The 24,383-nt window shown below is 53.2% G+C and overlaps 8 protein-coding genes across 8 annotated transcripts; 5 read left to right on the top strand and 3 right to left on the bottom strand.

Annotated features, from left to right (window-relative positions):
• Positions 1–745: 745 nt before the first annotated feature.
• On the top strand, positions 746–2,543 carry trm6 (tRNA 1-methyladenosine methyltransferase subunit GCD10; the record flags this gene model as incomplete). The annotated part of the gene is made up of 2 exons (XM_020198989.1): positions 746–831; positions 917–2,543. The coding sequence occupies 2 exons, from the start codon at positions 746–748 to the stop codon at positions 2,541–2,543; spliced, it is 1,713 nt and encodes a 570-aa protein (XP_020061190.1).
• A 381-nt stretch (positions 2,544–2,924) lies between these two features.
• On the bottom strand, positions 2,925–3,869 carry ASPACDRAFT_56280 (actin-related protein 2/3 complex subunit 3; the record flags this gene model as incomplete). Its single annotated transcript, XM_020203108.1, has 6 exons — positions 2,925–2,972; positions 3,033–3,111; positions 3,184–3,296; positions 3,364–3,635; positions 3,753–3,798; positions 3,864–3,869. The coding sequence occupies 6 exons, from the start codon at positions 3,867–3,869 to the stop codon at positions 2,925–2,927; spliced, it is 564 nt and encodes a 187-aa protein (XP_020061191.1).
• Positions 3,870–4,098: 229 nt separating this feature from the next.
• On the top strand, positions 4,099–5,818 carry ASPACDRAFT_109816 (replication factor C subunit 3). Its single transcript, XM_020195425.1, has 5 exons — positions 4,099–4,367; positions 4,425–4,512; positions 4,564–4,738; positions 4,798–5,184; positions 5,241–5,818. The coding sequence occupies exons 1-5, from the start codon at positions 4,231–4,233 to the stop codon at positions 5,630–5,632; spliced, it is 1,179 nt and encodes a 392-aa protein (XP_020061192.1). The 5' UTR covers positions 4,099–4,230; the 3' UTR covers positions 5,633–5,818.
• A 737-nt stretch (positions 5,819–6,555) lies between these two features.
• On the top strand, positions 6,556–8,255 carry ASPACDRAFT_74421 (uncharacterized protein). The gene has a single exon (XM_020204209.1). The coding sequence runs from the start codon at positions 6,659–6,661 to the stop codon at positions 8,111–8,113; it is 1,455 nt and encodes a 484-aa protein (XP_020061193.1). The 5' UTR covers positions 6,556–6,658; the 3' UTR covers positions 8,114–8,255.
• A 699-nt stretch (positions 8,256–8,954) lies between these two features.
• On the top strand, positions 8,955–10,739 carry cwc27 (putative peptidyl-prolyl cis-trans isomerase; the record flags this gene model as incomplete). Its single annotated transcript, XM_020201386.1, has 1 exon — positions 8,955–10,739. A coding segment is annotated over one exon (1,785 nt), but the record flags the coding sequence as incomplete, so codon positions are not given.
• Positions 10,740–11,664: 925 nt separating this feature from the next.
• Positions 11,665–14,114, bottom strand: ASPACDRAFT_20062 (heat shock factor family protein; the record flags this gene model as incomplete). Its single annotated transcript, XM_020198921.1, has 2 exons — positions 11,665–13,591; positions 13,648–14,114. 2 exons carry the CDS (start codon positions 14,112–14,114, stop codon positions 11,665–11,667), a joined length of 2,394 nt encoding a protein of 797 aa, XP_020061195.1.
• Positions 14,115–15,798: 1,684 nt separating this feature from the next.
• On the bottom strand, positions 15,799–16,845 carry ASPACDRAFT_49221 (putative aldo-keto reductase (AKR); the record flags this gene model as incomplete). The annotated part of the gene is made up of 2 exons (XM_020202220.1): positions 15,799–16,473; positions 16,579–16,845. The coding sequence occupies 2 exons, from the start codon at positions 16,843–16,845 to the stop codon at positions 15,799–15,801; spliced, it is 942 nt and encodes a 313-aa protein (XP_020061196.1).
• Positions 16,846–18,477: 1,632 nt separating this feature from the next.
• ASPACDRAFT_74424 (putative GPI anchored protein) lies at positions 18,478–19,644 on the top strand. The gene is made up of 2 exons (XM_020204210.1): positions 18,478–18,890; positions 18,983–19,644. The coding sequence occupies exons 1-2, from the start codon at positions 18,515–18,517 to the stop codon at positions 19,360–19,362; spliced, it is 756 nt and encodes a 251-aa protein (XP_020061197.1). The 5' UTR covers positions 18,478–18,514; the 3' UTR covers positions 19,363–19,644.
• Positions 19,645–24,383: the final 4,739 nt, after the last annotated feature.

The raw sequence follows: 24,383 nt of genomic DNA on the forward strand, positions 1-24,383 counted from the left end.
GGAAGCTACCGGGGGGATGTATACGTAACGGGGGGCAGTAGCTCCAAGCCTCGTCACTGGCGTAGTAAACACTTCAGTCGACGACCATAATTCTGCGCATTAGGCCAGAGATATGACAGAGAAGGATGCAATTGAATGCGTAAACTTGGAAGCAGCAGCTGACAGGGATAGCAGTTGAGATTGAGTCGAACGAGGGTCATAGGCACCCGAATTCCAATAGATGAATAGAAGGGTTACAGTCGACCTCGGGAAGCTATCAAATCGGCGGTGGAGAATCCAATTACTCCAGCACATACAGCCAATTACCGCAAGGGTCTGAAATTCAGCAATTCGGCTGCCTGGATCTGCTTGCGCTGTCCCGGCAACGTGTATTGTATGGTAAAGTGAGAACTAATCACTGACACAATCTCCACCTGAAGCACAGCCACTGTATCCACTGCGAAGCCACTTATCACGAGCCACTCGATGACGTCTTGGGCTGCTACGCCGGCAGGCGGAAAAACCACATTTCCCGCTCACAGCACAGGGCTTACATAACTCCTGCATTATCACAAGCTCGTGGGGGGTCCGTGCGTTATCGCTGAAAAAAAGTGAAATGAACCCCCCAGATCAAGTAGGCTTATCAGCTAAGTCTAGCATTGCGACATAGTTTATCTCCTCATTTGCGTGCTCTATGCGGAACGGTTGGATTTAGAATTTGATGAATTGAGAAACCTTTCTTCCCTCCTTCCCTGCGTCGCCCAGCATGCATTCTTACGTGCGACCGAATCAGTTCGTCGCCTTCAAGCTCCCGTCCGATCAGACGAGGATCCAAAAGATTGTCCCTAATACGTATGCGCGCGCGCCTTGCCCCCGACCGAGCAAATGGGCTCAATTATCTGCTATTACACTCTAGCTGACCGAGAAACCTCTGTAGCCAAGTATTCCTGGGCAAATATGGAACGTTCCCCGCCAACCAGATCATCGGTCGTCCCTTCTACCTCACCTTCGACATCCACGAGACCCCCGGCGAGCCCGATAGCACCCACCTGCGCATTGTCTCGGCGGCCGAGCTGCATGCGGAACACCTTATCGCCGAAGGCGAAGGCGACGGTGACGACCAAGAGCCCAGCGATGAGGCATCGACGATGCGCACAAATCGCGACACGATCGACGATCGCTCGACGCAGAAGCTGACCATCGAGGAGATCGAGGCCCTGAAGAAGGAGAGCACGGGGGCCGGCAAGGAGATCATCGCCAAGCTCCTGGAGTCACATTCGGCGATCGATCAGAAGACGGCATTCTCGCTGGCGAAGTACAAGCTACGCAAGGAGCGGAAGTACATGAAGCGGTTCACGATCATCCCCTTGGATGTCAGCTATTTGACGAACTATATGCTGCAGGACAAGGAGGCGGCGAGAACGCTGGAGATGCGCGACGAGGCGCTTGGTCTGCTGGGGTGTTGGGGCAACGTGCACCACGGAGGCAGCACCTCCTTCGACATGGAGACCGTTCTGTCGAATCCGAATGGGCGGTACCTGGTCGTGGATGATACCGGTGGCTTGGTGGTCGCTGCTATGGCGGAGAGGATGGGGATCCTCTACCCGCATGATGGAGACTTCGATGACGAGCAGCAGGACGCTCATCAGAAAGTGCCTGCAACCGCCGGCGCTCAGGCGGAGCACGAGGAGGAGGCACAACCGACCGAGGGTGGTGCCCCGTCACGTCGGAATCGTCGCCCGCAGATGTCTGCGCAAGGCAACACCATTACCTTGCTCCATGCGAACAAGCAACCCAATATCAGTCTCCTCAAATACTTCGGTTACGAGGCCGACGACCCGAGCGACTCTCACCCTCTCTACACGAACTTCAAGACTGTTTCCTTCATGCAGCTTCTGGACCCCAACGCAGACAGCATCTACGCTCAGGAACCCACGGAGATCCCCGCCGAGGAGCTTTCCACATTCAAGTCGAGCAAGCGCAGTGCTTACCACCGCAAGCGTGGTCGGTGGATGCGGGTACGACGAACCGTTGACGAGGCTCGGGCTGGTGGTTTCGATGGCTTGGTGATCGCAACCCTGATGGACCCGAGCAGTGTGCTGAAGTACACGATCCCACTATTGGCCGGCTCGGCCCCTGTCGCCATATACTCGCCCAACATCGAGCCCCTGACAGAGGTAATGGATTTGTACTCTACCGCAAGAAAGACTGCTTTTATCAACCGAAGGCGCGAGTTGGTGGAGCAGAAGGCCACATCAGATGATTCGGTCGATGTGAAATCTGAGCTCGAGGAGGAATTCCCTCTCGACCCAACCCTGCTACTGGCACCTACCTTGGAGACATCGAGAGTTCGGGTGTGGCAGGTCCTGCCAGGGCGCTCACATCCCCTGATGTCCAGTCGGGGTGGTGCGGACGGCTTCATTTTCCACGGAATTAAAGTTGTTCCCACGCAAGAACACATTGAGGCAGCAGGTAACCCCAGCCGCAAGAAGAGAAAGGTCGCTCGGTCAGATGAGACCCTGGCAGACAGTGGCGAGGGTGCTGATGTGGAGATGACTGTGTAAACTGTGCTGGATTGCCAATTCTCTTGTCGAACGTGTAACATAGACTCTCTACGAATTACCAAGTCGGAAAGGGTTCAATCCTTATGTGGAATCTCATGATGTTAATGTCAACTTCCGAGCAACAACTCGGGAATTCCTGTTACGGATCTGCATGACACAAGCCACTTAGTCCCACCTCACCTGCTGCAAGCTCAGATGAAGACCATGGTTAGGCGTTACCTGGTCACCTCGTCACCATAGCGAACCACGTTGATTTTCGCTCTCACAACGCTCATATTCAAATATACATAGAGTAAAGTGACAATACCTCGGCCGCCGTCCTTATGGGTTCGTCAGACGCTGACTGAATGGGCGCAAAATCAAAGCAATAAAATGTCTATCTTAGAAGCTCTTTCCCATGAACTTTCTCTTGGTGAAGCTGAGCCACCACTATAGAAGACTATATCAGCCAGTGTCCTCCTCCCTACTAGCAGGGTTCAGGAAACATACCTTCGAAGGACCGACACCACCGGGGTATAATCTAGCGTGCAGGCGGATAGCGATCTCCTGTCGCACCTGAGACAGATAACTAGCAGACCAACCACATCAGCAAAATCCAAACCAGACACTAACGCCTTGGAGTGATAAGAGAGAGACATACGATCTGAGCGTTTCGGCATCCTGACGGTCGCGAGGGGGCTCGAAAGCCTGGTTCAGAGGGAAGGCCACGTCACCGGGGATAGCAAAGTGATCGAGCGCAACATTGATCAGAGCCTAGAATGTGCCACTTGCCGTCAGCAAATCTTTCTCCCTCTAGCCATATAACAAAGAGCTTCCTGACCTTCTCCGCATCGCGAGCAGCCATCGTCGGCTTCACCTTGCCCAAGCACTCGGTGATGAACAACGTTCCGTAGATGAGCATACGGTCGGCGGGGCCGTTGATCTCGAAGTTGCGGAACAGAACATTGGCCCGGAAGAGCGACAGGATCTCGTCGACACAGTCGTAGGACTCGCTGTCGGCGGGCACTTCGGTATCGGCGTTAGGCGGGAGCGGAGGGAGGGTGTATGCGGGGCCGCGAGTGCGGGTGCGGAGGGGGAGGACGGGGAAATTGCCTGTAGATCAGAAGATGAAGTCGATGGGAGTTAGTCCATGTTGATTGGCTTTGCTGCTGCTTTCTTTGAGGGTTTCCGTGAAATGCGCATGGGAGAGGGGAGCGCATTCCGCCATACCTATTACGGGGACATCCCGGTCCTCGAGGAAGATGGAGTGGTAGGCCTAGACCAGTGTCAGGGGGGAAGTGGAATGAAATTAATCATTAGCACAGGTCTCGCAAAGCTTACAGGCATGGTGTGATAGTAGCGAAAGAGTAATGAATCCCCTTAGAGCCTGTCTAATGAGGGCTGGCTGTTGATGGATCAGGAGAATAGGCAGTGGGGGGTGAGTGAGGGGGGGGGAGAAGTGCTGATAGAAGGCGGTGCTGCCAGACCGGCGGGCGGGAGGGAGATTCCTCGTCGCATGTCATCACCCGCTGGCCGCCCTCAGGAACTCCTCCTCCGCCTTGGGATTTTCCGGCCCCGAACCTCTTTACGCGCTGCGGGATTTCGACGCGTCTGGCCCTTCCCTTGTGTTTTGCTCCGGGCTTTACTCTGAGTTACCATTTCAATTCTAGCACTCTTCACCCAGCAACGCACCGTTCCGATATTCGCAATGTCCGATTACGAGGATGATATGGACGTGGACGCTCCGTCCAAACACGCGATCCAGTTCAGCTCCGATAACACCAATTCTAAATCCAAAAGACCCGCAGCAGATCTACCAATTGAGGCTCAAGACAACCTTCCCTGGTCCGTTGACCATGTTTCCGGTTTACTATAGTGCTTCTGCTCACTAACTGTTCCCAGGGTCGAGAAATACCGACCAAATACTCTCGACGATGTCTCTGGACACCAGGATATTCTAGCCACGATCAACAAATTCGTCGAAGCCAATGTACGCATTAATATCTCCGCACATCTTCACCAGCTACTCACCAAGCTTTAGCGTCTCCCCCATCTCCTTCTCTATGGCCCTCCTGGTACGGGCAAAACATCCACTATCCTCGCGCTGGCCAGACGGATATATGGCAGCAAGAACATGCGGCAGATGGTCTTAGAGCTGAATGCCAGTGATGACCGTGGTATTGATGTGGTCCGTGAGCAGATCAAGACGTTTGCCAGTATGTCCACCCACCAATTACTACAGCATGGCGTTCCAAACTTACCCTACGTTTGCTAGGCACCAAGCAGATCTTCTCTATGGCACCCGCAGCTGCCTCCGGAGGCTCCTCGCTCGCCGCCTTCAAACTCATTATTCTCGATGAAGCCGATGCTATGACGGCAACCGCACAGATGGCACTTCGCCGGATTATGGAGCGGTACACCGCCAACACGCGATTCTGCATCATCGCCAACTACACGCACAAACTTTCCCCGGCTCTCCTTTCACGTTGTACCCGATTCCGATTCAGTCCCTTAAAAGAGCGGGATATCCGAGTCTTGGTGGACCAGGTAATCGAGAAAGAGCAGATCAGCATTCAGCCCGAAGCAGTAGACAGCCTGGTCACGCTGAGCAAGGGCGACATGCGACGTGCCTTGAATGTCCTTCAAGCTTGCCATGCGAGCAGTACGTTTATGCACCGATGATAGTCTTGAGAATAATCGTTTTACTGACCTTGTTAGGTATACCACTCCCCATGAAGGATGCCCCTCAAGACCAACCCCGTCCGGAGCCAGAGACGATTACGAATGAAACGATTTACGACTGCATTGCCGCGCCCCATCCCGCTGATATCGAAGAGATCATGCGAACACTTCTTAACACGAGTGATATTACCTCATGTCTCAACACGATCAACACGATCAAGACCAATAAGGGTCTAGCACTGGCGGATATCCTGTCTGCGTTGGGCGACCAGCTGCAACGGGTAGAAGTCCCCGCACAAACCAGGATTACCTGGCTGGAAGGGCTGGCGGAGATAGAATGGAGGCTAGCGGGAGGAGGTTCTGAGACAATGCAGACAGGCGGACTGGTGGGTGTTATACGAAATGGCTGTGAGCTGATGGACCGGTAGTCAGTCGTCCAGCATCAGCACCATAAGAAGAATCCATGATGATCAAATCATTCTATACCACATAAGTCAATTGATCAGAAGAATTCTACAGGACTGTTGCGTTAATATGAGAATTACCTAACGAGCCAATAGCGCCTTACTGATGATAAGGCGATTGACAAAATAGGTTAATGAGCGGAGTGGGGGGAAGACTCGCCATTGAGAGGAAACTTGAACTGCAGGGCTGGCCACTTCTATTCCTTCCAGGGTCTGACTCAGGGTTGGACCCCCGCAGCTGGGGTAGTCTACTCAGTACTGGGTACCTATCTTGCCCCCACATTCAGCGGTACTCAGACTGAGAATAACGAAGAGAGGAAGAAGAAAGAAAGAAAGAAAGAAAGAAAGAAAGAAAGAAAGAAAGAAAGAAAGAAAGAAAGCAAGAAAGGCATACCAAAATATCCCATTAAGGTCAATTTTAATCCATTGTGTCAGTCAAGGTCGATAAGAAAACACGGGATGGAAGCCAAGCCCGCAAGCGGGGAACAGGCAGGCCAGTGGATGATTTCAACATTGGCATCAGATAAGCTCTGCTGGAATGGTTCAATGGCTTCATTTTTCACATTTCCGCGGGACAATACGAGCATTATCTGCAGGATGGCAGTTCCGGGGAGTCGTTTCTCCTATCGGCCGCAATTTGCAATTGCAATTGCACCCTAAGACAGGAAAGCGAATTTGGCCAACCAATCCCGAGTTACCTGCCAAGTACACAGTAGTAATGTCGTCTATGACCCTTCGATCTGTAGGGTTTAGCTCCTGTTCCTTGGGGTTTTATTCCCCCTGCGGACCCCGCCGTGGTCGAGGCGAATCAATCTCATGATAAAGTCCTGCTTCGCGGCAGACGCCGGGCTGGCTGGCCGTCAGCCGTGGTTCTTTTCTTTTATAGACTGGCCTGGCTGCTACCTTCCCCTCATTCTACTCTCCTCCTCTACTCCTCCTCTCCCATTCACCTTCACAGAGTAAGAGACCTCGTGGCAGTCAAGTTTCATCATGCGGTCCTCTACCCAGCAGTCCAGTTTCATGCTTGCCTTGCTGGCCATGCCGTTGGCCCTGCCAGTATCAGCAGAGAGAATCCTCGGGGCTTATATCTTCGCTCGCCATGGAGATCGTACCGCTAAGGTGTTGAAGAACACGCAGCTGACCGACCTGGGTTACAGCGAAGTCTATCAGACAGGCAGCTACTGGCGCAGCCGGTACCTTGACTCGAACTCGTCTCTTCAGATCCAAGATATTAACGAGAACATCGTCAAGTTGAGCCAAATCAGTGTCTCATCACCGTCCGACGATGTGCTTCAGAACTCGGCAACGGGCTTCCTCCAGGGTGTCTACCCTCCTGTCGGCTCGTCGGCGAACCAGACCCTGGCTAATGGCAGCACTGTCGACTCTCCACTGAACGGATATCAGCTGATTCCCATCTCTCTCACCGAGACCAATTCGAATAGTGAGGACACGGCCTGGCTACAGAGCTCAACTGAGTGCCAGAACGCCGAGATCAGCAGCAACAACTACTATTCCTCGGCACTTTACAACTCGCTATACTCCTCCACCCAGGACTTCTATCAGTCCCTGTCCTCTTTGCTGAATGAGACCTTCTCCGACTCTCAGATGAGCTTCAAGAACGCTTACACGATCTTCGACTATCTCAACGTTGGGTACATCCACAACACCACCAACGTCCCCACTGAGGAACAACTCCATCAGGCCCTTCTCCTTGCCAACATCGAGCAGTACAACTTGGCCTACAACTCCTCGGACACCATCCGCGCCATCGCGGGTGCAATCCTAGCCGGAGACGTGCTCACCGGTCTGAACGACACCATCTCCTCCAAGGGCAAATCCAAGCTGAATATCCAGTTCGGCTCCTACGGTACTTTCATGTCCTACTTTGGCCTTGCGCAGTTGCCCGCTGCGGACGTCGACTTCACGGGTATCCCTGACTACGCCTCTTCCATGGCATGGGAGCTGGTTACCAACTCGACGGACTCGTTCCCTTCGACCTCCGACATCAGCGTGCGCTTCGTGTTTCACAATGGAACCCTCTCATCCGGCTCGCCTACCGAGTACCCGCTCTATGGCAAGTCCAGCCCTACCATCTCCTGGTCGGAGTTCTCCGAGCTCTCGAGCAAGATCGCCGTCACCTCGACCAAGCAGTGGTGCAGTGTTTGCGGCAACACCGATGGAGATTGTGCGGCCTACTCGACTAGCTCAAACACCACCACCACCACCACCACCACCACCACCACCACCACCACCACTACTACTTCGTCGAAGTCGGAGAGCGACGGTGGTGTCTCGAGGCCCGTGGCGGGTGTCATTGGCGCGATGGTGACTCTAGCGGTGATCCTTGGCCTTGAAGCATTGTTTCTCCTGGCTGGTGGATTCCGCATCACCAAAAAGCGTGCGCCTGTTGCTGCTGCGGCCGCCGCCGCCGATGCTGAGAAATAAAGCCATTTGTGGATTTAGATATCTAGCTCCAGGACTTGAACTCTCATGAGGGACGATTTACGGTATGACAGTCGAACGGGTGATCTTCATGCAGCAATAATAGTCGCAGATAATGAACAAAATCATGCAATATGTAAAGCCGATTTTCACTTCTACCCTCAGTAAACTTCCCTCATTCATACCTTGAATACATGCACAGAAGGCATACAAACCTCAATTATGCCCTTATATATAGATCCTACTTAAAAACTTCCGCAGCTCTATCGATACTTGTCACCCTCTACTTTAAAGCGAAAATGGTCATCGTAGTCGGCTTTTGGCTAAATTCAGCACTCCTCAGTCTGAAGCATGAAAATTGAGATCAAAATGAGCCATAACCACTAAGCTTTTGTAGTACCTATAGCAAAGTCTTAATTTAAGTAGCGAAGCACTAAAGAGATGGATTCATGAAGAGAAAGTTGGAGACAGTGGCAGTGGTTAGGGCGGAGTATAACTACTCGAATAGGAGCGTGACGTGACGTGACGCAGCCGAAAGTTTCCCGGGAAAGCTTCAGCTTCCGCTTCATCTTGACCTTCATTCATTCCTATCCCAACCAACCTCTCTCTCCGCGGCTCAACCCAATTCCCACCTCACCGCGGGGTGCAGCAAGCCCACTCACAAACAACATCCTCACCATTACATACACCCACGCTATCCAACCACCACCCTCATACACGCAACTCGACCCGACCGCACCATCACCATCCCCACCGGCGCCAGAAATCAACCAACCCTCTCTCTTCTCAAAGGCAGTCGCGCACCACCCACTCGCACACCTACTCACACTTCCTCACCACCAAAATGTCAACACACTACAACACCGAACCCCCCGCTACCGCCACCGCAACCCTGCACACGACCCTCGGCCCAATCCACCTCTCTCTCTTCGGCACGCAAACGCCCCTCACCACGCGGAACTTCCTCCAACACGTCGCCGACAACTACTACACGGGCACAATCTTTCATCGGATCGTGCCCGGGTTTGTCATCCAGGGCGGGGACCCCACGGGCACCGGCGCAGGCGGGACGTCCATCTACGAGGAACCCGAATTCGAGACGGACCCGGACGCGCGCGACCCCACCGAGAAAATCGTGCTGCGCGATGAGCTGCACAGCCGGCTGCGGTTCAACCGGCGCGGGCTGGTGGGGATGGCCAAGAGCGAGGACGGGACGTACGGGAGCCAGTTTTTTATTACGTTGGCGAATACGGAGCGGGAGTTGAACGGGCAGTGTACGCTGTTTGGGCGCGTGGAGGGGGAGAGTATCTTTACCGTCCTGAAAATCGCGGAGGCGGAGGTGGTGGCCGGCACGGAGAGGCCTGTGTATCCGGTTAAGGTGACGGGGTGTGAGGTCGGGGAGCTGGGGAGGTTTGCGGGGAAGGTGGTTTTGGGGCGGAGGGTTGCTGCTGCGCCGTCAGCAGCAGCAGGAGGGGTGGAGAAGGACAAGGGCAAGGGCGCTACGAAGAAGAAGAATAAGAAGCCGAAGAAGACGCTGTTGAGTTTCGCTGGTGGGGATGGGGATGATGGGGATGATGGCGCGGAGGAGGACGGAATTCCCGTGCGAGCGGCGAAACCCAAGTACAATGCTGCGCTGGTCACCGATGCAGGAGCAGCACCCTCGTCTACGAAGAAACCACAACCAAGAGAGGAATCACCACCCCTCCGCAACAAACGACCTCCCCCAACATCGAGCATACCACCACAACCAGCAGCACAACCACCCACGCGCAAACCCAGCACCCCCTCCCCATCTACCCAACTCCCCCTCCCAGACCCAGAATCCCGTCTCTCCTCCCCCGAACCCAACCCAGCACCACCACCACCACCCAAACAAACCAAACTCGACCGCACGAATGCCGAAATCGAAGCCGTCATGGCCTCGATGCGCCGCGGCACCACCGCCCCGATCCACGACCCTTCCGCCCACAAGAAATCCGCCTTGGAAGCCATGATCCCCTCCACCGCCATCCGGGGCCGCCGGCGCCCTGCCCCGGGCAGCAGCAGTACTGCCCCCGGAGCCAGCGGCGGCAGCACCAACGGCATAACAGGCTTCTCGAGCACCAACTCCGCTGACGCGCAAGCGCTGAAGATGTTCAACGCCTTCAAAGCCAAGCTCGAGAACGCCGCCTCCACCACCGCCCCCAAGCACACACAAAGCAGCAACCCCAGATCCCAGACCACATCCCAGCCAGCAGCTGAAGATGAAGATGAAGAAGCCCAACTCTGCGACCTGCACTTCATCGCGAACTGCCAATCATGCCAGTCGTGGAACGAGAACGCTGATAACGAGAACGATGCAGCCACCGGCGGATCCGCCGCCGGCGACACGGAGAATGATGGCGGGTGGTTGACGCACCAGCTGCGGTTCGGGAAGGATACGCTGGGCAAGGATCTGAAGTGGAAGAAGGAACACCCGGAGGACGTGGATTCGTTGATGGTGATCGATCCCCGCGAGAAGGAGAGGGAGATTGTGGCGTCGGCGTCGGGGTCTTCCGGGAAAAAGAGAGGGTTGGAGCGGGATCGGGAGCGGGAGCGGAAGCGTGGCCGCGTGGGCGATTTGGAGTGGGAGAGGGAGAGGGAGCGGAGGCGCTAACCTTCTACTTTCTGGGTATCTTGGTTGTATTTGTACAGCACTGTCTGTATGTAGGGGGTGGGTTGATGAGTGCTGGATCTGTACAGATATTGAGTTATCCCTTCCTATATGTTTGGAATGAAACCTAGTGGGGAATCTATAATATATGGATCTACCATCTTGGGGCTTCAAGGCAAGGGTAAACTAGATATGAGGTGGTTGCTAATGTGCATGCATGCAGGTCATGGCCATGGATTCACAGATACTCTGGACCATGAACAATGACCTGTCTCTACACGCCACAACCAGTCGCATTAATCCTCTTAAGGGAGTTATCTAAAATTTGTTCTGGTGGGTTCAACAGAAGTGCACATGGTACGGAGCAACCAGGTCACAGACGCACCGCTATGATAAAGAAATCGTTACTTTATTATGGCTTAGAAAGGAGATCTACCGATGCTGCCTGTACTCACTGCGTGAGAAGATTGATCGCCAGACCTCAGAAGCAGACCGAACTAGCTAACATTTTTCTTTTTCCAAATATAAACAAGTTGATCTGTTCCAGGCCATATCCCTCCTGCTTGGGTCTTTTTGTTGGTGGGTCATCACAACATAATAGATAAAAAATAGGTTCTAGTTTAAGGAATTGAAGGGCACTGAGGTAGGGTGGGGGAAGGGGAGAGGGGGAGGGGTAAGGAAGGGGAGTCAAAGGCAGTCGGCCTTGTACCTGATACACATTGGTTGACGAAGAGAGTAAAAGATAGGAAAAGCAAACAAAGTAAACTGCATTTTCCTCATAGACTTCGCGACTCATTTTCGTGGCGACTCCTCACGTATACGTGCACTTGCAGCTCTCGTCTATCTCGCTCCTCGTCCTTTTTTGGCAATCAAGCGTTGTCGGCGCCCAACCCCGTTAGTAGGATATCATGAAAGTCGGAAATCAAGCCTTCTTGCGCCGTTTCACGCCGCTACCGAGACCCTTACCTCCCTGAGCATCGTTGCCCGTGTCTAGCCCACCGTACTGTATGCTATCATCCACAGTGTTGGCAGGGCTGGTGGCATCGCTATCAGGCAAAGACTCAACTCTGCTAGAGTCTTTGCCGTTAGGAAGCTGCCCATCCGCCCCGATGCCGGCGTGAATGTCATTTGCGCCGTACCCGCTCCCATCGAATCCATGGTAAAATCCCGAATTGTGCGATGCGGGGTTGGCTCCGCCAAAGAGATCATTGTCAGCGGGGAGATTGTCGAAGTCGAACAATTCGTTCGCGTCCTTGATCCCACCATCGGGACCGGCGGTAACCACCGGGTCGGCCGCGGTTGTGGCTGGCACCGACCCGGCCGGATCGCCATAACCTAAGCTAGCTTTATTATGTTCCAGATCTCCAATATCCGTGAAGTAGTCGTTATTGAAGATAGTATCAAGGTCAAGTGGGGGAGGGGGCGCACTGCCATCTATGCTGATTCCGGGTATGGTGCCCGTCGGGCTGAGGGGTTGTAAGAGGTTGGTCAGGTTCTGCACAGAGCGATCTTGCTCGGCCTGCATCTTGACCAGGTTGTCGATCTCCGCCCGTGTGTTGGCCAGTCGACCGGAGTAGTTGTGCGGCATTGGCGGAGGCGTCGGTGTGACCAAGGCGTTATTTGGAGACGACGCACCATTGACTCCACCGGAGCCTGTCTCATGGGCCATGAGGCGAAGCATATCGGCGCGTTGGCTGGGAGTAAGTGGCGAGTTACCGCCCGAAGTCTCAAGCGATGACAGGACATTCGGGAAGTCGGCGAAACTCGTTGGCATACCGTTTCGGGCGTTGGAATTCTGAATGACTGACATGATGTCCCGCTGGGGTACATGAGATCCTGGAGGCGGTTGCGCCTCCTTTTGCCGAGGACTGTTGTCGTATACCTCCTCGACATGTCCCGGATGAGAGACGCTGGCTTGCCGGCCATGACCGCGCGAGTGTGAGCGGTCATAGGTAGTGGAAGCTGGAGACAAGGTCGTTGCACGGCCCTGACTGTCTGACCCCGGAGGAGCCTTGAGCAGGAGCTGCTGTTTCTTCAGCGACCGCGGTCCCGTTGGGCTGGTCAGGTCGGTAGGCCCTAGAGACCCGAGCGAGTAATCGTCCATGTCAACGATATTGCCTTGCTCCTGTGAGATGGCCCCAGCAAACGAATTCGCTAGGTTTTGCGGCCCTTCCTGTCCTTGCAGACTGCGATTGTAGACTGTCGCCAAGAACGTCAGAATCGCGTTGATGGAATTCTCGTGCCTGGTGTGCTGCTCTTGAAAGTTGGCTGCCTGCGCATACAGTTGCTCGTGTTCCCTCCGTAGTTTGGTGATGGTGTTGGAGATGATTTGCTGTTGTTGGCGAATCGCTTGCAACTCTCTATACACGCCCGCGAGTTGATCCTTCGGCATGAGGCTCCCCGTAATCAAGGACAGCTGGCGGTTGCGCGATCGATCATCTCGTGCAGGTCCCAAGGCATCGTCAACGTACTCGTCATTATCATTTTCCTCGATCTCTTCCGTCTTCACCCGCACATTGCCCTTACCCGCCTTGCTGCCCTGCCCAGCTGCGTTTTTGGGTTTCTGAATCAACCACAACAAGTCCGGGTGACCGCGTTTGAAGTATGGATTCGCATATTCGCTGGGGCTCTTATTCTTCCGTTCGCTGGCGCGCATGGAATTGTCAGAGAGTCCCACCTTCTTGTGGAAGCCGTACATATTCAACTGGCGAACAAAAGAAGCGTAGTTGTTATGCTTGAATAGCTCCGGAATCAAAGTCTTCGCGAATTCATCTTCGTCCATCACGATGAAAGAATTGCCGTCATCCGACCACCGAATTAGATCGGTGTTTTTGGACTCATCCAGAAAACTGCAGCCATGGTTAGTCGCCCATCTTCTTCAAGTTGCTTTTCCGGGGGAGCGTACCTGCTCAGCTTCTGAACGAAAGGAGGGATCTGTTTTCGCTTGGCCTGGACTTCTCTCTTCGCGACCATCGCGCGCTCGTACAACTCACTGAGGCTCTCCCCCCATCCACCGGACTCGCCAGACCCACTGCCATGGTCTGAGAAAGAGGCCGACGTCTGGTCATACCCGCGACTGCGGTTGACCAATTGAGTGGGGGTCTGGCGCCGAGCAAGCTGGCCTGAAGCCGTCGCAGTGGAGGCCGGGACATCTGAGTTCGAGGTGTAAGCTGCCGGGTTGTAAGAGCTCGCATCAGGGTAGGACGGGCTGGAGACGTTGGAGGACGGATTCTGGCCCCATTGTAGGAACTGGTCGTTCGACAGCTGGTTGCCGGGATTTTGAGGATAATTCGTGAGCGGGCCAAGTTGCGGATGCACGATGGGGGATGTGCCAGGAGCTGGTCGTTTGCGGGTGATTCCTTGAGGGCTCATCACAGGCGAGTGAACGACCTACAGACGGTCGGTCGGGCGGGCAAGCGGGTATTGTGGAGAGAGGAGTTTTTTTGGTCGATTCGCGTGTTCCGTCCGTCGTGCTCGGGGATGGGGTAGGATAAAAAAAGTCCGAGAAAAAAGCGATCAGCGAGGGAGGAACGACTCGCTGCTCGGGATCTGCTGGGTGGGCGGATGGCGGGGGATAAGCGGGCAGGTGTTCAGCTGGCACGGCTGGCTGATTTGGGAAATCGCAAAACCAAGGACAGTCATAAACGTCGTGGGAGGGGCGAAGGTGTATAATCCCAGAGCTATATCACTCAAAGGATATGATAAACAAGGAACAGAGCAGGAGGAGGAGGAGGAAGAGGAGGAGGAGGAGCAGTGGACAAGGGTGGATGGAGAACGCAAGTGTCAATGGCGGAGACGCGACGGGCGCCGCCGCAGACGCTAGATGGAGTAGTTGCAAGAAATGAACGCGAAAGGCGGGAGTCAGGCAATAGGCGGGCGGGTATGGAATAATGAGAACAATCGTTAGCTATTGTATAGGATCGTCGGTTGGTTTGCAGTGTTTCGCACAGATGCAGAGAAGAGAAAGTTAGGAAACGATGGCAGTGCGATTGTGACAGCCTTGACAGGACTCGACCAGTTGGGTCGCAGAGGGGGAAGACACGGCGGGCGAGCGCAGGGAAAGCCAAAAGCACCAGCGCAGGACAATAAAGTACGCAGGAGGAGGAGTAGTAGTATACCGGTAGGGTAGGTAATAGGTATTCAGTAAAAAAAAAAAGGAAGGACTGGGCTGAAGCTGTTGGCTCACGACCCTTCTAGTTTCAAGGCTCCGCAGCAACAACAAGCTGATTCTAATGGGTCCTAATGGCGCGGTCTTGGTGGAGGTGGATTTAGAGAACAAAAAACGGCGTTTCCAGTCTTGCAAAACTCCTCCTATCGAGAAGCTTGGCGGGCGGTGATGAGGTCAATTGCTCCAACTGTGCCGACTGATTGGCGGGTCTTGCAGATAGCTGACTCAGCTGATTGTCACTTGCACGTGTCGATGGGGTTTGGCAACTGGTCAAAGCAGACATTAACTTGAGATTGATAGTAGGTAAGAAGATATAGATATATCAGCACTGACACGACACTCATCTTCGGGTCCGGCTCTTATCATAGAGTGCCCCAGTATCGGAGCGGGAACCCTAAGACGCAGAGAAAGAGAGAAAAAAAAACTTGTGCTGTTCAATTGGCTTGTAAACTACTACAAAGGTACAGTTTGAGGCTGTCTATACACTAGTTCGGCCGTGCCTTGGACCGGCACACTCTCCACTTCGGCCTCATATCCAATCACCGTCAACTAACAACAGTAGCCTCGACCTTGTTCGGCCTCCAGATGGCCGTGATCCCCAGAACCATTGGCTCTCCAGATGTTTCAAGCGCCTTCGATGGAGTTCTGCTGATCAAATTTTTGCTCCCTTGCTAAGTGACTGGGGAAAGAGGACCACAAAGGGACGGAAAGCGCAAACACCAGCCAAAAGAGGGCATAGCCAAGACCAAACGGGCCAGTACCGAGATTCCGCCGGAAGACGAGACAACCTCCACAATTTATCGCGGGTTTCCTTTTCCTTTCCCCCAGTGACACAACAAGGTAGAGAGGATACCTAGTAGTCTAAACCTTCTCATCCAATGCCGTGGCTTATTCCCCGATTGATAGCCGGAACTCTGCCAGGATTTCCTGCCACTCCTCTGGCTGCGCACCAGAAAATCGTTCGATCTTCGCGAGAGCAGCCAAATCCTCTTTCATCCGAGCCGTGTTGGTGGTTCCATCCAACACTGTGGTATACCCTAGGCCCAAAACCAGACAGTAGAGGGCTGCCGCCGGGGAGAGCTCTGCCCGCTGGGCCAATGACTGCACGGCGTTCGAATGCACGAGATCCGGGTTCGCCGTCAACGTCCAGAAGCTCTGATAGACGATGTGCTGCTCCCGACAGAAGGCCCGTAGCGCGACATCATACTCCGTGTCAGCGTAGAACCGATTCTGCACCACCGCCGGCTTCACCTGCACCTGGGTGAACAGCTCTTTCAGAACGGGCAAGTCGGTGTTCGAGATCCCCAGATTGCGAATGCGGTGCGGGACGTAAGTCTCGAAGGTCTGCCAGGCCTCCAGCGTCTGCGCCATGGTGGGCAGTGGGGAATGGAGGATAAGCATATCGATGTACGCCTCGTCCGCACTCTCCGGCGCCTCGGCCGGCCGCAGATTATGCAGCGATGAACGAATCGAGGCATGGACCTGCTCGGTCACGGACGCCTTCGGATTGTAGGGCATATCCTTGGGGTCCTGGCCCCGGACGGAGGTGAATTTGGTCTGGATCTGGAACCTGGCTTAGCTACTGCGGGGGCCAATGCATCATGATGCAGCAGGGCATGCTTGTCCAGAGGATTGAGACTCCCACAGTGTGTATTGACGGGGACTTACATGGAGATCTTTGCGCTGGATGGCGCCACCGTTGAGGGCCCGGCGAATGCCCTCTCCAACTAGATCCTCCCGATAGTGTTTTGGTTGGGCAGCTGTATCCACGGCACGGAAGCCAGTGCTCAGCGCCTGGTGAACCAGATCCGTAGTCTGGGTTTTCTTCCATGCGGTCCCATATATCAGAGTTGGTATTATAGACGGAGGGGCGTTCTGGACCGGCCGAAGGACATGGTTTTCCCAGGACATCTTGCTTATCGCAGCGCGGGCCATTGGAAAGTTGGAAGTGTGTAGGAGATATCCGGATAGTGTTGGGATGGATGGAGTATACTAAGGATGTACAGTACTAGGGAGTACTACTAACAAGTCACGCACAAGATGGAAACATGGAACTTCAAAACGCCAGGGATCTTATGACATGACATGTATCATCCACATCCACTGGAATGGGATAAAATGGACAGAATGAGGGGTTGTCGACGGCACATTCCGACGCAGTTTATCATCAAAAGGGGGGGAGCTGACCTCATCATAGGTCGACCTAGGTAGCATGCCAGCTTTACACTTTTGGGTGTACGTGGGAATTCATTTCCGGAAACTATCCAGTATAGGCCCCGTATGGAACAAAAGGACTACTAGGGAATTAAGTGTTCATTTCATAGTTGGCCCCATTTCACTACTCGAGTCATGGATACTGACCAAATCCCGAAAGCCGCCCGGTCCTTCGTGATATTTGGCACATTCGGTGCAAGTCCTTTTCATCGTCACAGTCGAGTTATCGGCAGTTGTTGTCTGGACCGTCAAATCTTCATGCATAAAATTGTAGGCAACATAGTTCTTTAATATACAAATGGATGCTCTGAATGGCTTGTGGTTCGATTAACGTGTGACGCTATCTATATTTAGCAAGGAGGCGGTGCAGGGCTTTCAGGGACATCCCATGTATGCATTTTCTCCAGAATCTTTTTCTGCACCTCCGACGTTTCTCTACCCAACCTCCAACTTGCAATTGGCAAATTTTCTATGTGGGATGTATTGAACTTGTACTGTAATGGGAATATCTTCACATACCACCACAATGAATCCGCAAAGAGTTCTACATTCTACCGAGGAACCATGTCCAATATGTCATGATAAACACACAACACCACTGATCCAAAGCAGCGTCTCTCTCCCTAAACACCCACCCTCCTCTCAAGAAATGCGGCCCATATTCAGTCAGGATGAACCCTGACTCTGCATGATATACCATCGCGATTGCAAAGCCAAGAAGCCAAGCAACAACTCACCAGCCTGAGGACGAAGATCTGCCCACAGAACCATTCTTCAAACCGCAAACCGCAACCATCTCAACCACTGCAGCTGCAAACTACCAGGCAACCACTTTTGACGCAGTGTACATTGACTTTGTTGAATGTTGATCGCCGCTTCATCAGGGTCCTGCTCCTGTTTTTGATCTTCCACCCTTCTTGGCGACCGCGACTTGGGCGAGGCTGAGCAAGGGTCCCATCCAGATAGCGCAGATAGCGTCCAGCAAGAAGTTTCTCGCTTCGAGGTTCTACGCACCAGATGAATGGAGGAGGGACTTGGTCGTCCCTCAAGCTAACTCGGCATCAGCATCGGTATCGGCAGTGGTCTGCCGCGGAGGGGAGAAGCTGTAGCCTACGCTTCAGAAGTAGCGATGAAGCAAATATAGAAACATACACCCATAAGAAACTGAGGGGAAGGGCAGACAAGCTTGAAGTCAAAGTATAAAGATGGGCTCCATGGTCCCTCGGTCGATTAGAGTTCGATACCAGCACCAGAGCACTTCAACAGCAAGCCTTTTCGTCACCATCCTCTCTCTCATACATAGCTCTCTCTCTCTCTTTCTCTTTCTCGCTCTTCACCCCCATCACATCACGCACCTTTATCCACCAAAAACCCGCAAACCAAAACCACAATGCAGATCGCCCACCTCCTAGCCCTCAGCGGCCTCATGCTCGCAACCACCGTCACCGCCGGCGGGGATCTCGATCGCAACGACGTCCCCAACACCTGCTGGGAGCCGTGCGGCCCCGTCGTCAACATCTCGCACGCCTGCGACGCCCAGACCGACAACGACCGCGCCGAACTCCAATGCGTCTGCGGGTGGGATCGCGCCGCCACGCTCATCCCGCTGTGCGAGGCCTGTATCGGGTATTATCGGACCCAGCAGCATCACGATCACGATCACGATGATGACCATGACCATGACAATGACAACGATGATGATGATGATGATGATGATGATGATGATGATGATGATGATGATGACGACAATGACCGACACGATAACAGTATGCATACCCCTTCAAGAACCTTTAAGACAAAGCGACCCCGCAGCGGAGCATCAAACTTACCATTATGTCCTGATGGGCGCTCGAGGCAGACGCATACGATATCCTGACCTCATGCTCCTTTTCAACCACCACCTGGAACCCGGCGGCTGCGACCTCGGTGCTGAGCGCGGTACATGCGTCGACGACGGGGAATGGGAATGCGACTGCTAGCACTAGTGCTAGTGCTACTGGGGCGGGGGCTGCGGGTACGACTACTGCTGCTGCTGGAACCGGGGGAGGTCGGGATAGTGTTAGTACCACTGATGGTAGTAGTGGTGCGACTGGTCGGGCTGATTCGGGTACGGCGACGGGCGCTGTCTCTGCGGAGGGGACTCGAGTTACTGATAATGCGGCGCCGGGGCTGGTGGCGGGTCGTGAGGCTGCGTCTTTTGCGGCTGTTGTTGGGGTGGGTGTTCTTGCTTTGTTGTGAGGGTGAGTGGTGGAGATTGGGGGGAGTGAGGCCTTTGGAGCTGAGGGGTGGGAGGCAGAGTGGGGTGAGTGAAGAGGATCGCTTTGGTTAGATCTATGAATGATGGACTATGAAAGCATGAGTGATGATTCTGGTAGATAGGATATAATATCATGTTGTTGGGTGGATGTCGTTTGGGTTCGGCTCGAACTGTTGATGGGGTTTGGTTGCAGTTGTCAAGTTGTGAGAATGCTGCTGTCATTTAGTCTTTGTTTCGATGACTACGAATAAGATACTCTTGAGTCAGGGAATCTGGTGCTCGCAGTATAGACTCAATGGTTGCTGAGTATTGAGGCTCAGGGCTCAAGTTCTGAAAAGTCAAGGGATATAGTCACTTGCTGATAGTATCATGTATTGCTTCGTGGCACTAGCCTTGGTCATATCGCAAAGCAAGAGGAGTGAATGTTGTCGACCGTTGCTAGGAGAAGGCCAACACTCAACAAGCGGAGGTTGTGAGCTTACCCACGAGTCACCAACAGTAAGAGATCGCTACAAGAGGTGAACTGTGCAGGGCGCAAGCTGTCTCAAATAATGAATGAGATGCGATGATCGGACACCAGATCAGCGAACTTCCCATACTACCTTGATACTCATTTCGGAGCGAGAGTCGATGGAGTGGGATAAGAACTCCCAGGACTGAGGAAGCACATATTCTCCAAGGAGGAAAACGCCAGCAATCTCATCGATCGAAACCTACACCTACACCTCACCAGCAGCGATGACCGCTGTGCGGTATTTACCCTTTCTGGACACTACACTACGCAAAGACAACGTCAGATATGAGAGATCTCCCTCAGCCTCCACACCCCCTCCAAAAGAACACGGGGCAATCGAATCCAGCACTCCACCTTAGGGCCTTCACACTCCAGCCCACCATGATATCTATCCAACGCCAAGCAACCAAAAAGGAGAGGAAAAGCATAGCGTGTAGATACCACGAAGGTGGGCCCTATCCAACAACACTTACCGCCGACAGCGACCAAAAGACCGCACTCACGGGCTGAACGCTTTCTCCCTTCCTCCCTTCTCTCCGAGATCGCCACGGGAACAACCGAAATGACATATGCTGACAGGAGGAGTTGGGAAGAGAACAAACTTCCCAGTCCACGGGGTCTTTTCTGTTCGCTCCTGGCGGACGGAACAACGGAACGGAGGTTCAGTAAGGGTCCCATCTAACTCCGTAGGCATGCAGCATGGGCGATGTGACTGAGGCCGGATCAGGAAAAAGGTATCTGACCTTTCATATGTACTGCACGTACATACAGTCATGTATGGATTCCTCCATACAGGACCAGTGGCTTCTCTTTGCATGTGTGTATGTGAGTGTGTGTTGTTGGTGTTAGAGGGCGATGGGTTCGTCCGCCCTTGCTTGGGCGAGGTCGGTCTGATCCATGGATAGTCTCGAGAGCGACAGGTTGGTGATTCTGTCGGAGCGGGGGCGAGTGAAGTTGCTATGAAATGTTGTTTTCAATCGAAGGAGAGGAGGGGGGAGAGGAAGGGTCAAAGGGGAGAAAGGAGCGACTTATATGTCACTGGTATGGGTGTGTTCGTTGTTGGGCAGATTTCTCTGTGTGTATGCACCGTCTGAACATATTGGTAGGTTTTCTCTGTCCGTCTCTTTTTGGAAAGAGGGGAGGGGAAATATTTCACTCAAGTGGCGACTGGCGCGATGTCAAAGTGATGGATCAGGTGGCTTTCATGCTGCATTGCATTAGCTCCATTTTGCACAGACCAAAACAAAAATATGGGAGTATGGCGATCAAGAACAGAACTAGGAAAGTAACAAAAGCAATGGAAGAAAGATGTCATCATCGTTTCAATGATCTGAGAGGATCGTAAATCGAATCCCTCACGGGGTGATCATCGAGCTGTCTTGCTGGCGTCGTTGGGTACAGAATCTGCAGCTCGCCACGCATTTGCTGGCGATGCGAGCCCTCCTCGACAAAGACACCAGGGAGAAAATGAATTGTTTCAGGTGAATGACATAAGTCGCAATCATGACTTCGGCGAGCAACAGCAAGAAAGTGGACTCGGTCGATACAATGAACACGTCTACTTGTCCTTCCGGCCAGTCAACGGATGTTGTGAGATGATGATCTTCACCTCCCACTACCGTGTGTATGGCAGAGATTGACCTTGACGGGATATACGAGGCGCAATCCCATGCGCTTGCTTTTCCGTCTTGATTGCATCTTGTTATTTCCACAGCCATCAGGACTGGTGTCTTGTTTCGAGGTACTTGAGCTGTGCGGTGGTAACAAGTGCTGCGTGGGTGCGAGAAGCCCGTGACCACGAGGGTTTGGCCAGAAAAAGGTTGGAAGAGCTAAAAAAAAAAAAAAAAACGGAAGTTGGGCGGTTGATCGTAGCTATCCACTATTGTAATTAAAAGAAGAGATTCTCAATAGTAGAGACTCGACAGGTTAGTAGGGGAAGGGCGTATCCTGTGTAGATGCGACTATCCTCGGATCAACTCACCTAGCCAGTTTAATCCCTTCTGCACCCCGCGCATACGACAGCATGGTCTTTCATAACGGAGCACATCCGGATATTGCCCTGCTGGCATTGCACTTCCTCTGCACGCTTGTTGATACTGCCAACTCGCATTCGAGTTTACGAAAGCGATTGGATTGCCGGAACTGGCTTGCCCCCTATCCCTGCTGCCGCGGAGGCTAAGGGCAGTCAGTCCCATAGTGATAATTATTAATCCGATGCAGCTTCCAATCAGCGATAACGATAAATCACTAGTAGGACCATAGTGTCTGAGAGACTCCATTCCAATTTCCTCCATTGGGTAGGGAAAACCGGCCCTCGGTGGACTGGGAATAGACTAAGAATATTCCATGGAAGCGCTTGCGAGTTTAGCTCACGTCGGGATCGCCCATAGAAGCTCCCCGGCGAGCTACGCCACGGGACTGGCCCTGTCTTCATGGATAAATTACCCTGAGGATTGAAGACACCCCAGGTAAGTGCCGAAACAGGATGAGTGGTGGATTTAGTGAACGCTTCGCCGATGGAACTCTACTAGTAAGAGACGGAGACTGCCTTTTTAGTGCTCGCCTAGCGAGGGCTTTTCCCCCCGGTTCTCTCTCTCCAGCTTGATCGGGGCAAATGCCAGCCCAGTCGATTGCGGGCCACTGCATGACAATGGGGAGGATTACAGTTAGTTGAGGATCCCGTGCGCTGCTGTTGCTGCTGCTATTGCTGTTTCGAGAATGGAAAACAGGCGAGCGGGAATTCTGACATCTCCGCTTAACAGGTTCTGGTGACACTCTAGCGGGTTCTAGCTTCGGAGTGTTAAATCCCAAACCGCCAGAATATTGGACCATTCCCCATAGCGAGCCAGAATTCGGGGACTTGCGGATCCCTATGGCGTGTGTGTGTGTGTGTATGTGTGTGCACTGTATGGGTGTGCTTTTGTGGCCTCGCCCCTTCGGATCCTATTGCCAGGTTTCCGTAGGACCGTCAGAGTGCGGGAGCGATCCGCTTGTTTCTGGTCCTGAAACCTGCTGACCGGAGAATGAAAATCTGATTGCTCTACCCAGAAGTCCATGGCAAGTCGCACTCCCATCGTAAAGGCTGGAGCAATGAGTTTGCGGAGATGGTTCGTCGCGCATGTCAGTTTGCACAGTACTGCACTCCGTACAGTACACTCCATCCCAGGGGAGACTCCTCCGGAACCCCGTAGACACTTGCGTGTCATGTAGACGAGGCAGTAAAATTTGCTTCGGCGGTGGAAAGTGATAATAATAGCACGGAAGATAATAATAACAGCGATAGTGTCTGGTCCGGAATTCTATTAGACGGATGCAGGGTAAATAGAGTCGTATGGAGTACCGCTCATCAGGGGCCGGGCTTAATCCCGATTGACAGGTAGGATTTTCGGGACTCGCTCCTCGCTAGTCGCTCCTGCGTCCAAGTGCATTGCCGGAGGCTAATTGATCCCGGCCAGGTATGTTCCTCGTTCGTAGATTTCCTGATGATGTTGGGATTTCGTTGAGTATCATCAGGACGAAGCTCACTGACAACGGAGGTGAAGGAAGGGCCAAGCTGGCAAAGCTTGTGTGGAGAATTCCCTCCCTTTTTCGAATTTTGGATTTGATTGTTGTTTTTCCAAGAAGTATTGAAGCTATAGGGCATGTGTTTACCCACCGAAAGGCGGATCCCGAACCCACCGTACCTAGTCTAGCTAAGTACGGCATTAGGAAGCAATAGGGACGCGTCGAACCGCTTGTACTTACAGTTTCCCCGAGTACAAAGAAGGAACAACTTCGGAATCGTCAAAGGGAATTGCCTCAAGAATTGAAGTGAACTGTGAGAGTTAGAATTAAGGCAGCAGGATGGGCAGCGATTCATTGCTGATGCCTCCCCTCTCGTCCTTTTCCCTTCAACAAAAAATCTCCGATGGCGAAAGAAGGGAACGATCTTCGGCTCAATGCGTCATATCTAATGACAGGATCCAGTTCAGGTTGACGCCTCCTCTCGATGGGAAGATAATCTCCTATGCCCAAGGAAGCTAAAGAAGGCACCAAGAGTGGCTCAGAGTGGAAGGTTTAAGGATGAGGGGGCGAGCGGTGGGTGAAGGGGGGGGGGGCAGAGGAGGTACGAGGCGGGGTGCTGTGTTCTCACGCTGGTCCATCAGGGACATCCAGACACGATGCCAGGCTGAAACACACACATCGACGGGAGAACAGACCAGATGGCGACAATCGCTTGACTACGCAGCAGGGGTAATCGGGAGATGACGCGGTGGGAAGCATGGCCATGGGGAAATCATTAGTTCTTTCCTCAGGGGGGAAGTTCAGAGAACAAAGAGAAGGTTTCAAAAACCGTCGTAGTGGCGAGAACGGTGATCAAATGTATGCATAATCTTGGAGGAGGCAGACAGGGCATTTCCCGTTATCGTCCCCTAAGTGATTCAACATGCTCTGCTCTTCACCTTCTTTGCTTTCTGTCTGTGTGTGTGTGTGTGTCTTTTCCTTCAA

This window comes from Aspergillus aculeatus, assembly GCF_001890905.1.
Source record: "Aspergillus aculeatus ATCC 16872 unplaced genomic scaffold ASPACscaffold_1, whole genome shotgun sequence".
NCBI classification, from domain to species: domain Eukaryota; kingdom Fungi; phylum Ascomycota; class Eurotiomycetes; order Eurotiales; family Aspergillaceae; genus Aspergillus; species Aspergillus aculeatus.

Excerpts from the sequence above, each read along its gene's own strand:
- ASPACDRAFT_74421 (XM_020204209.1), top strand. The coding sequence starts at position 6,659 with ATGCGGTCCTCTACCCAGCAGTCCAGTTTCATGCTTGCCTTGCTGGCC.
- ASPACDRAFT_74424 (XM_020204210.1), top strand. The coding sequence starts at position 18,515 with ATGCAGATCGCCCACCTCCTAGCCCTCAGCGGCCTCATGCTCGCAACC. Across the intron at positions 18,891-18,982 it reads CAATGACCGACACGATAACA|ACGCATACGATATCCTGACC; the intron begins GTATGCATACCC and ends CGCTCGAGGCAG.
- ASPACDRAFT_109816 (XM_020195425.1), top strand. The coding sequence starts at position 4,231 with ATGTCCGATTACGAGGATGATATGGACGTGGACGCTCCGTCCAAACAC. Across the intron at positions 4,368-4,424 it reads GCTCAAGACAACCTTCCCTG|GGTCGAGAAATACCGACCAA; the intron begins GTCCGTTGACCA and ends AACTGTTCCCAG. Across the intron at positions 4,513-4,563 it reads ACAAATTCGTCGAAGCCAAT|CGTCTCCCCCATCTCCTTCT; the intron begins GTACGCATTAAT and ends ACCAAGCTTTAG.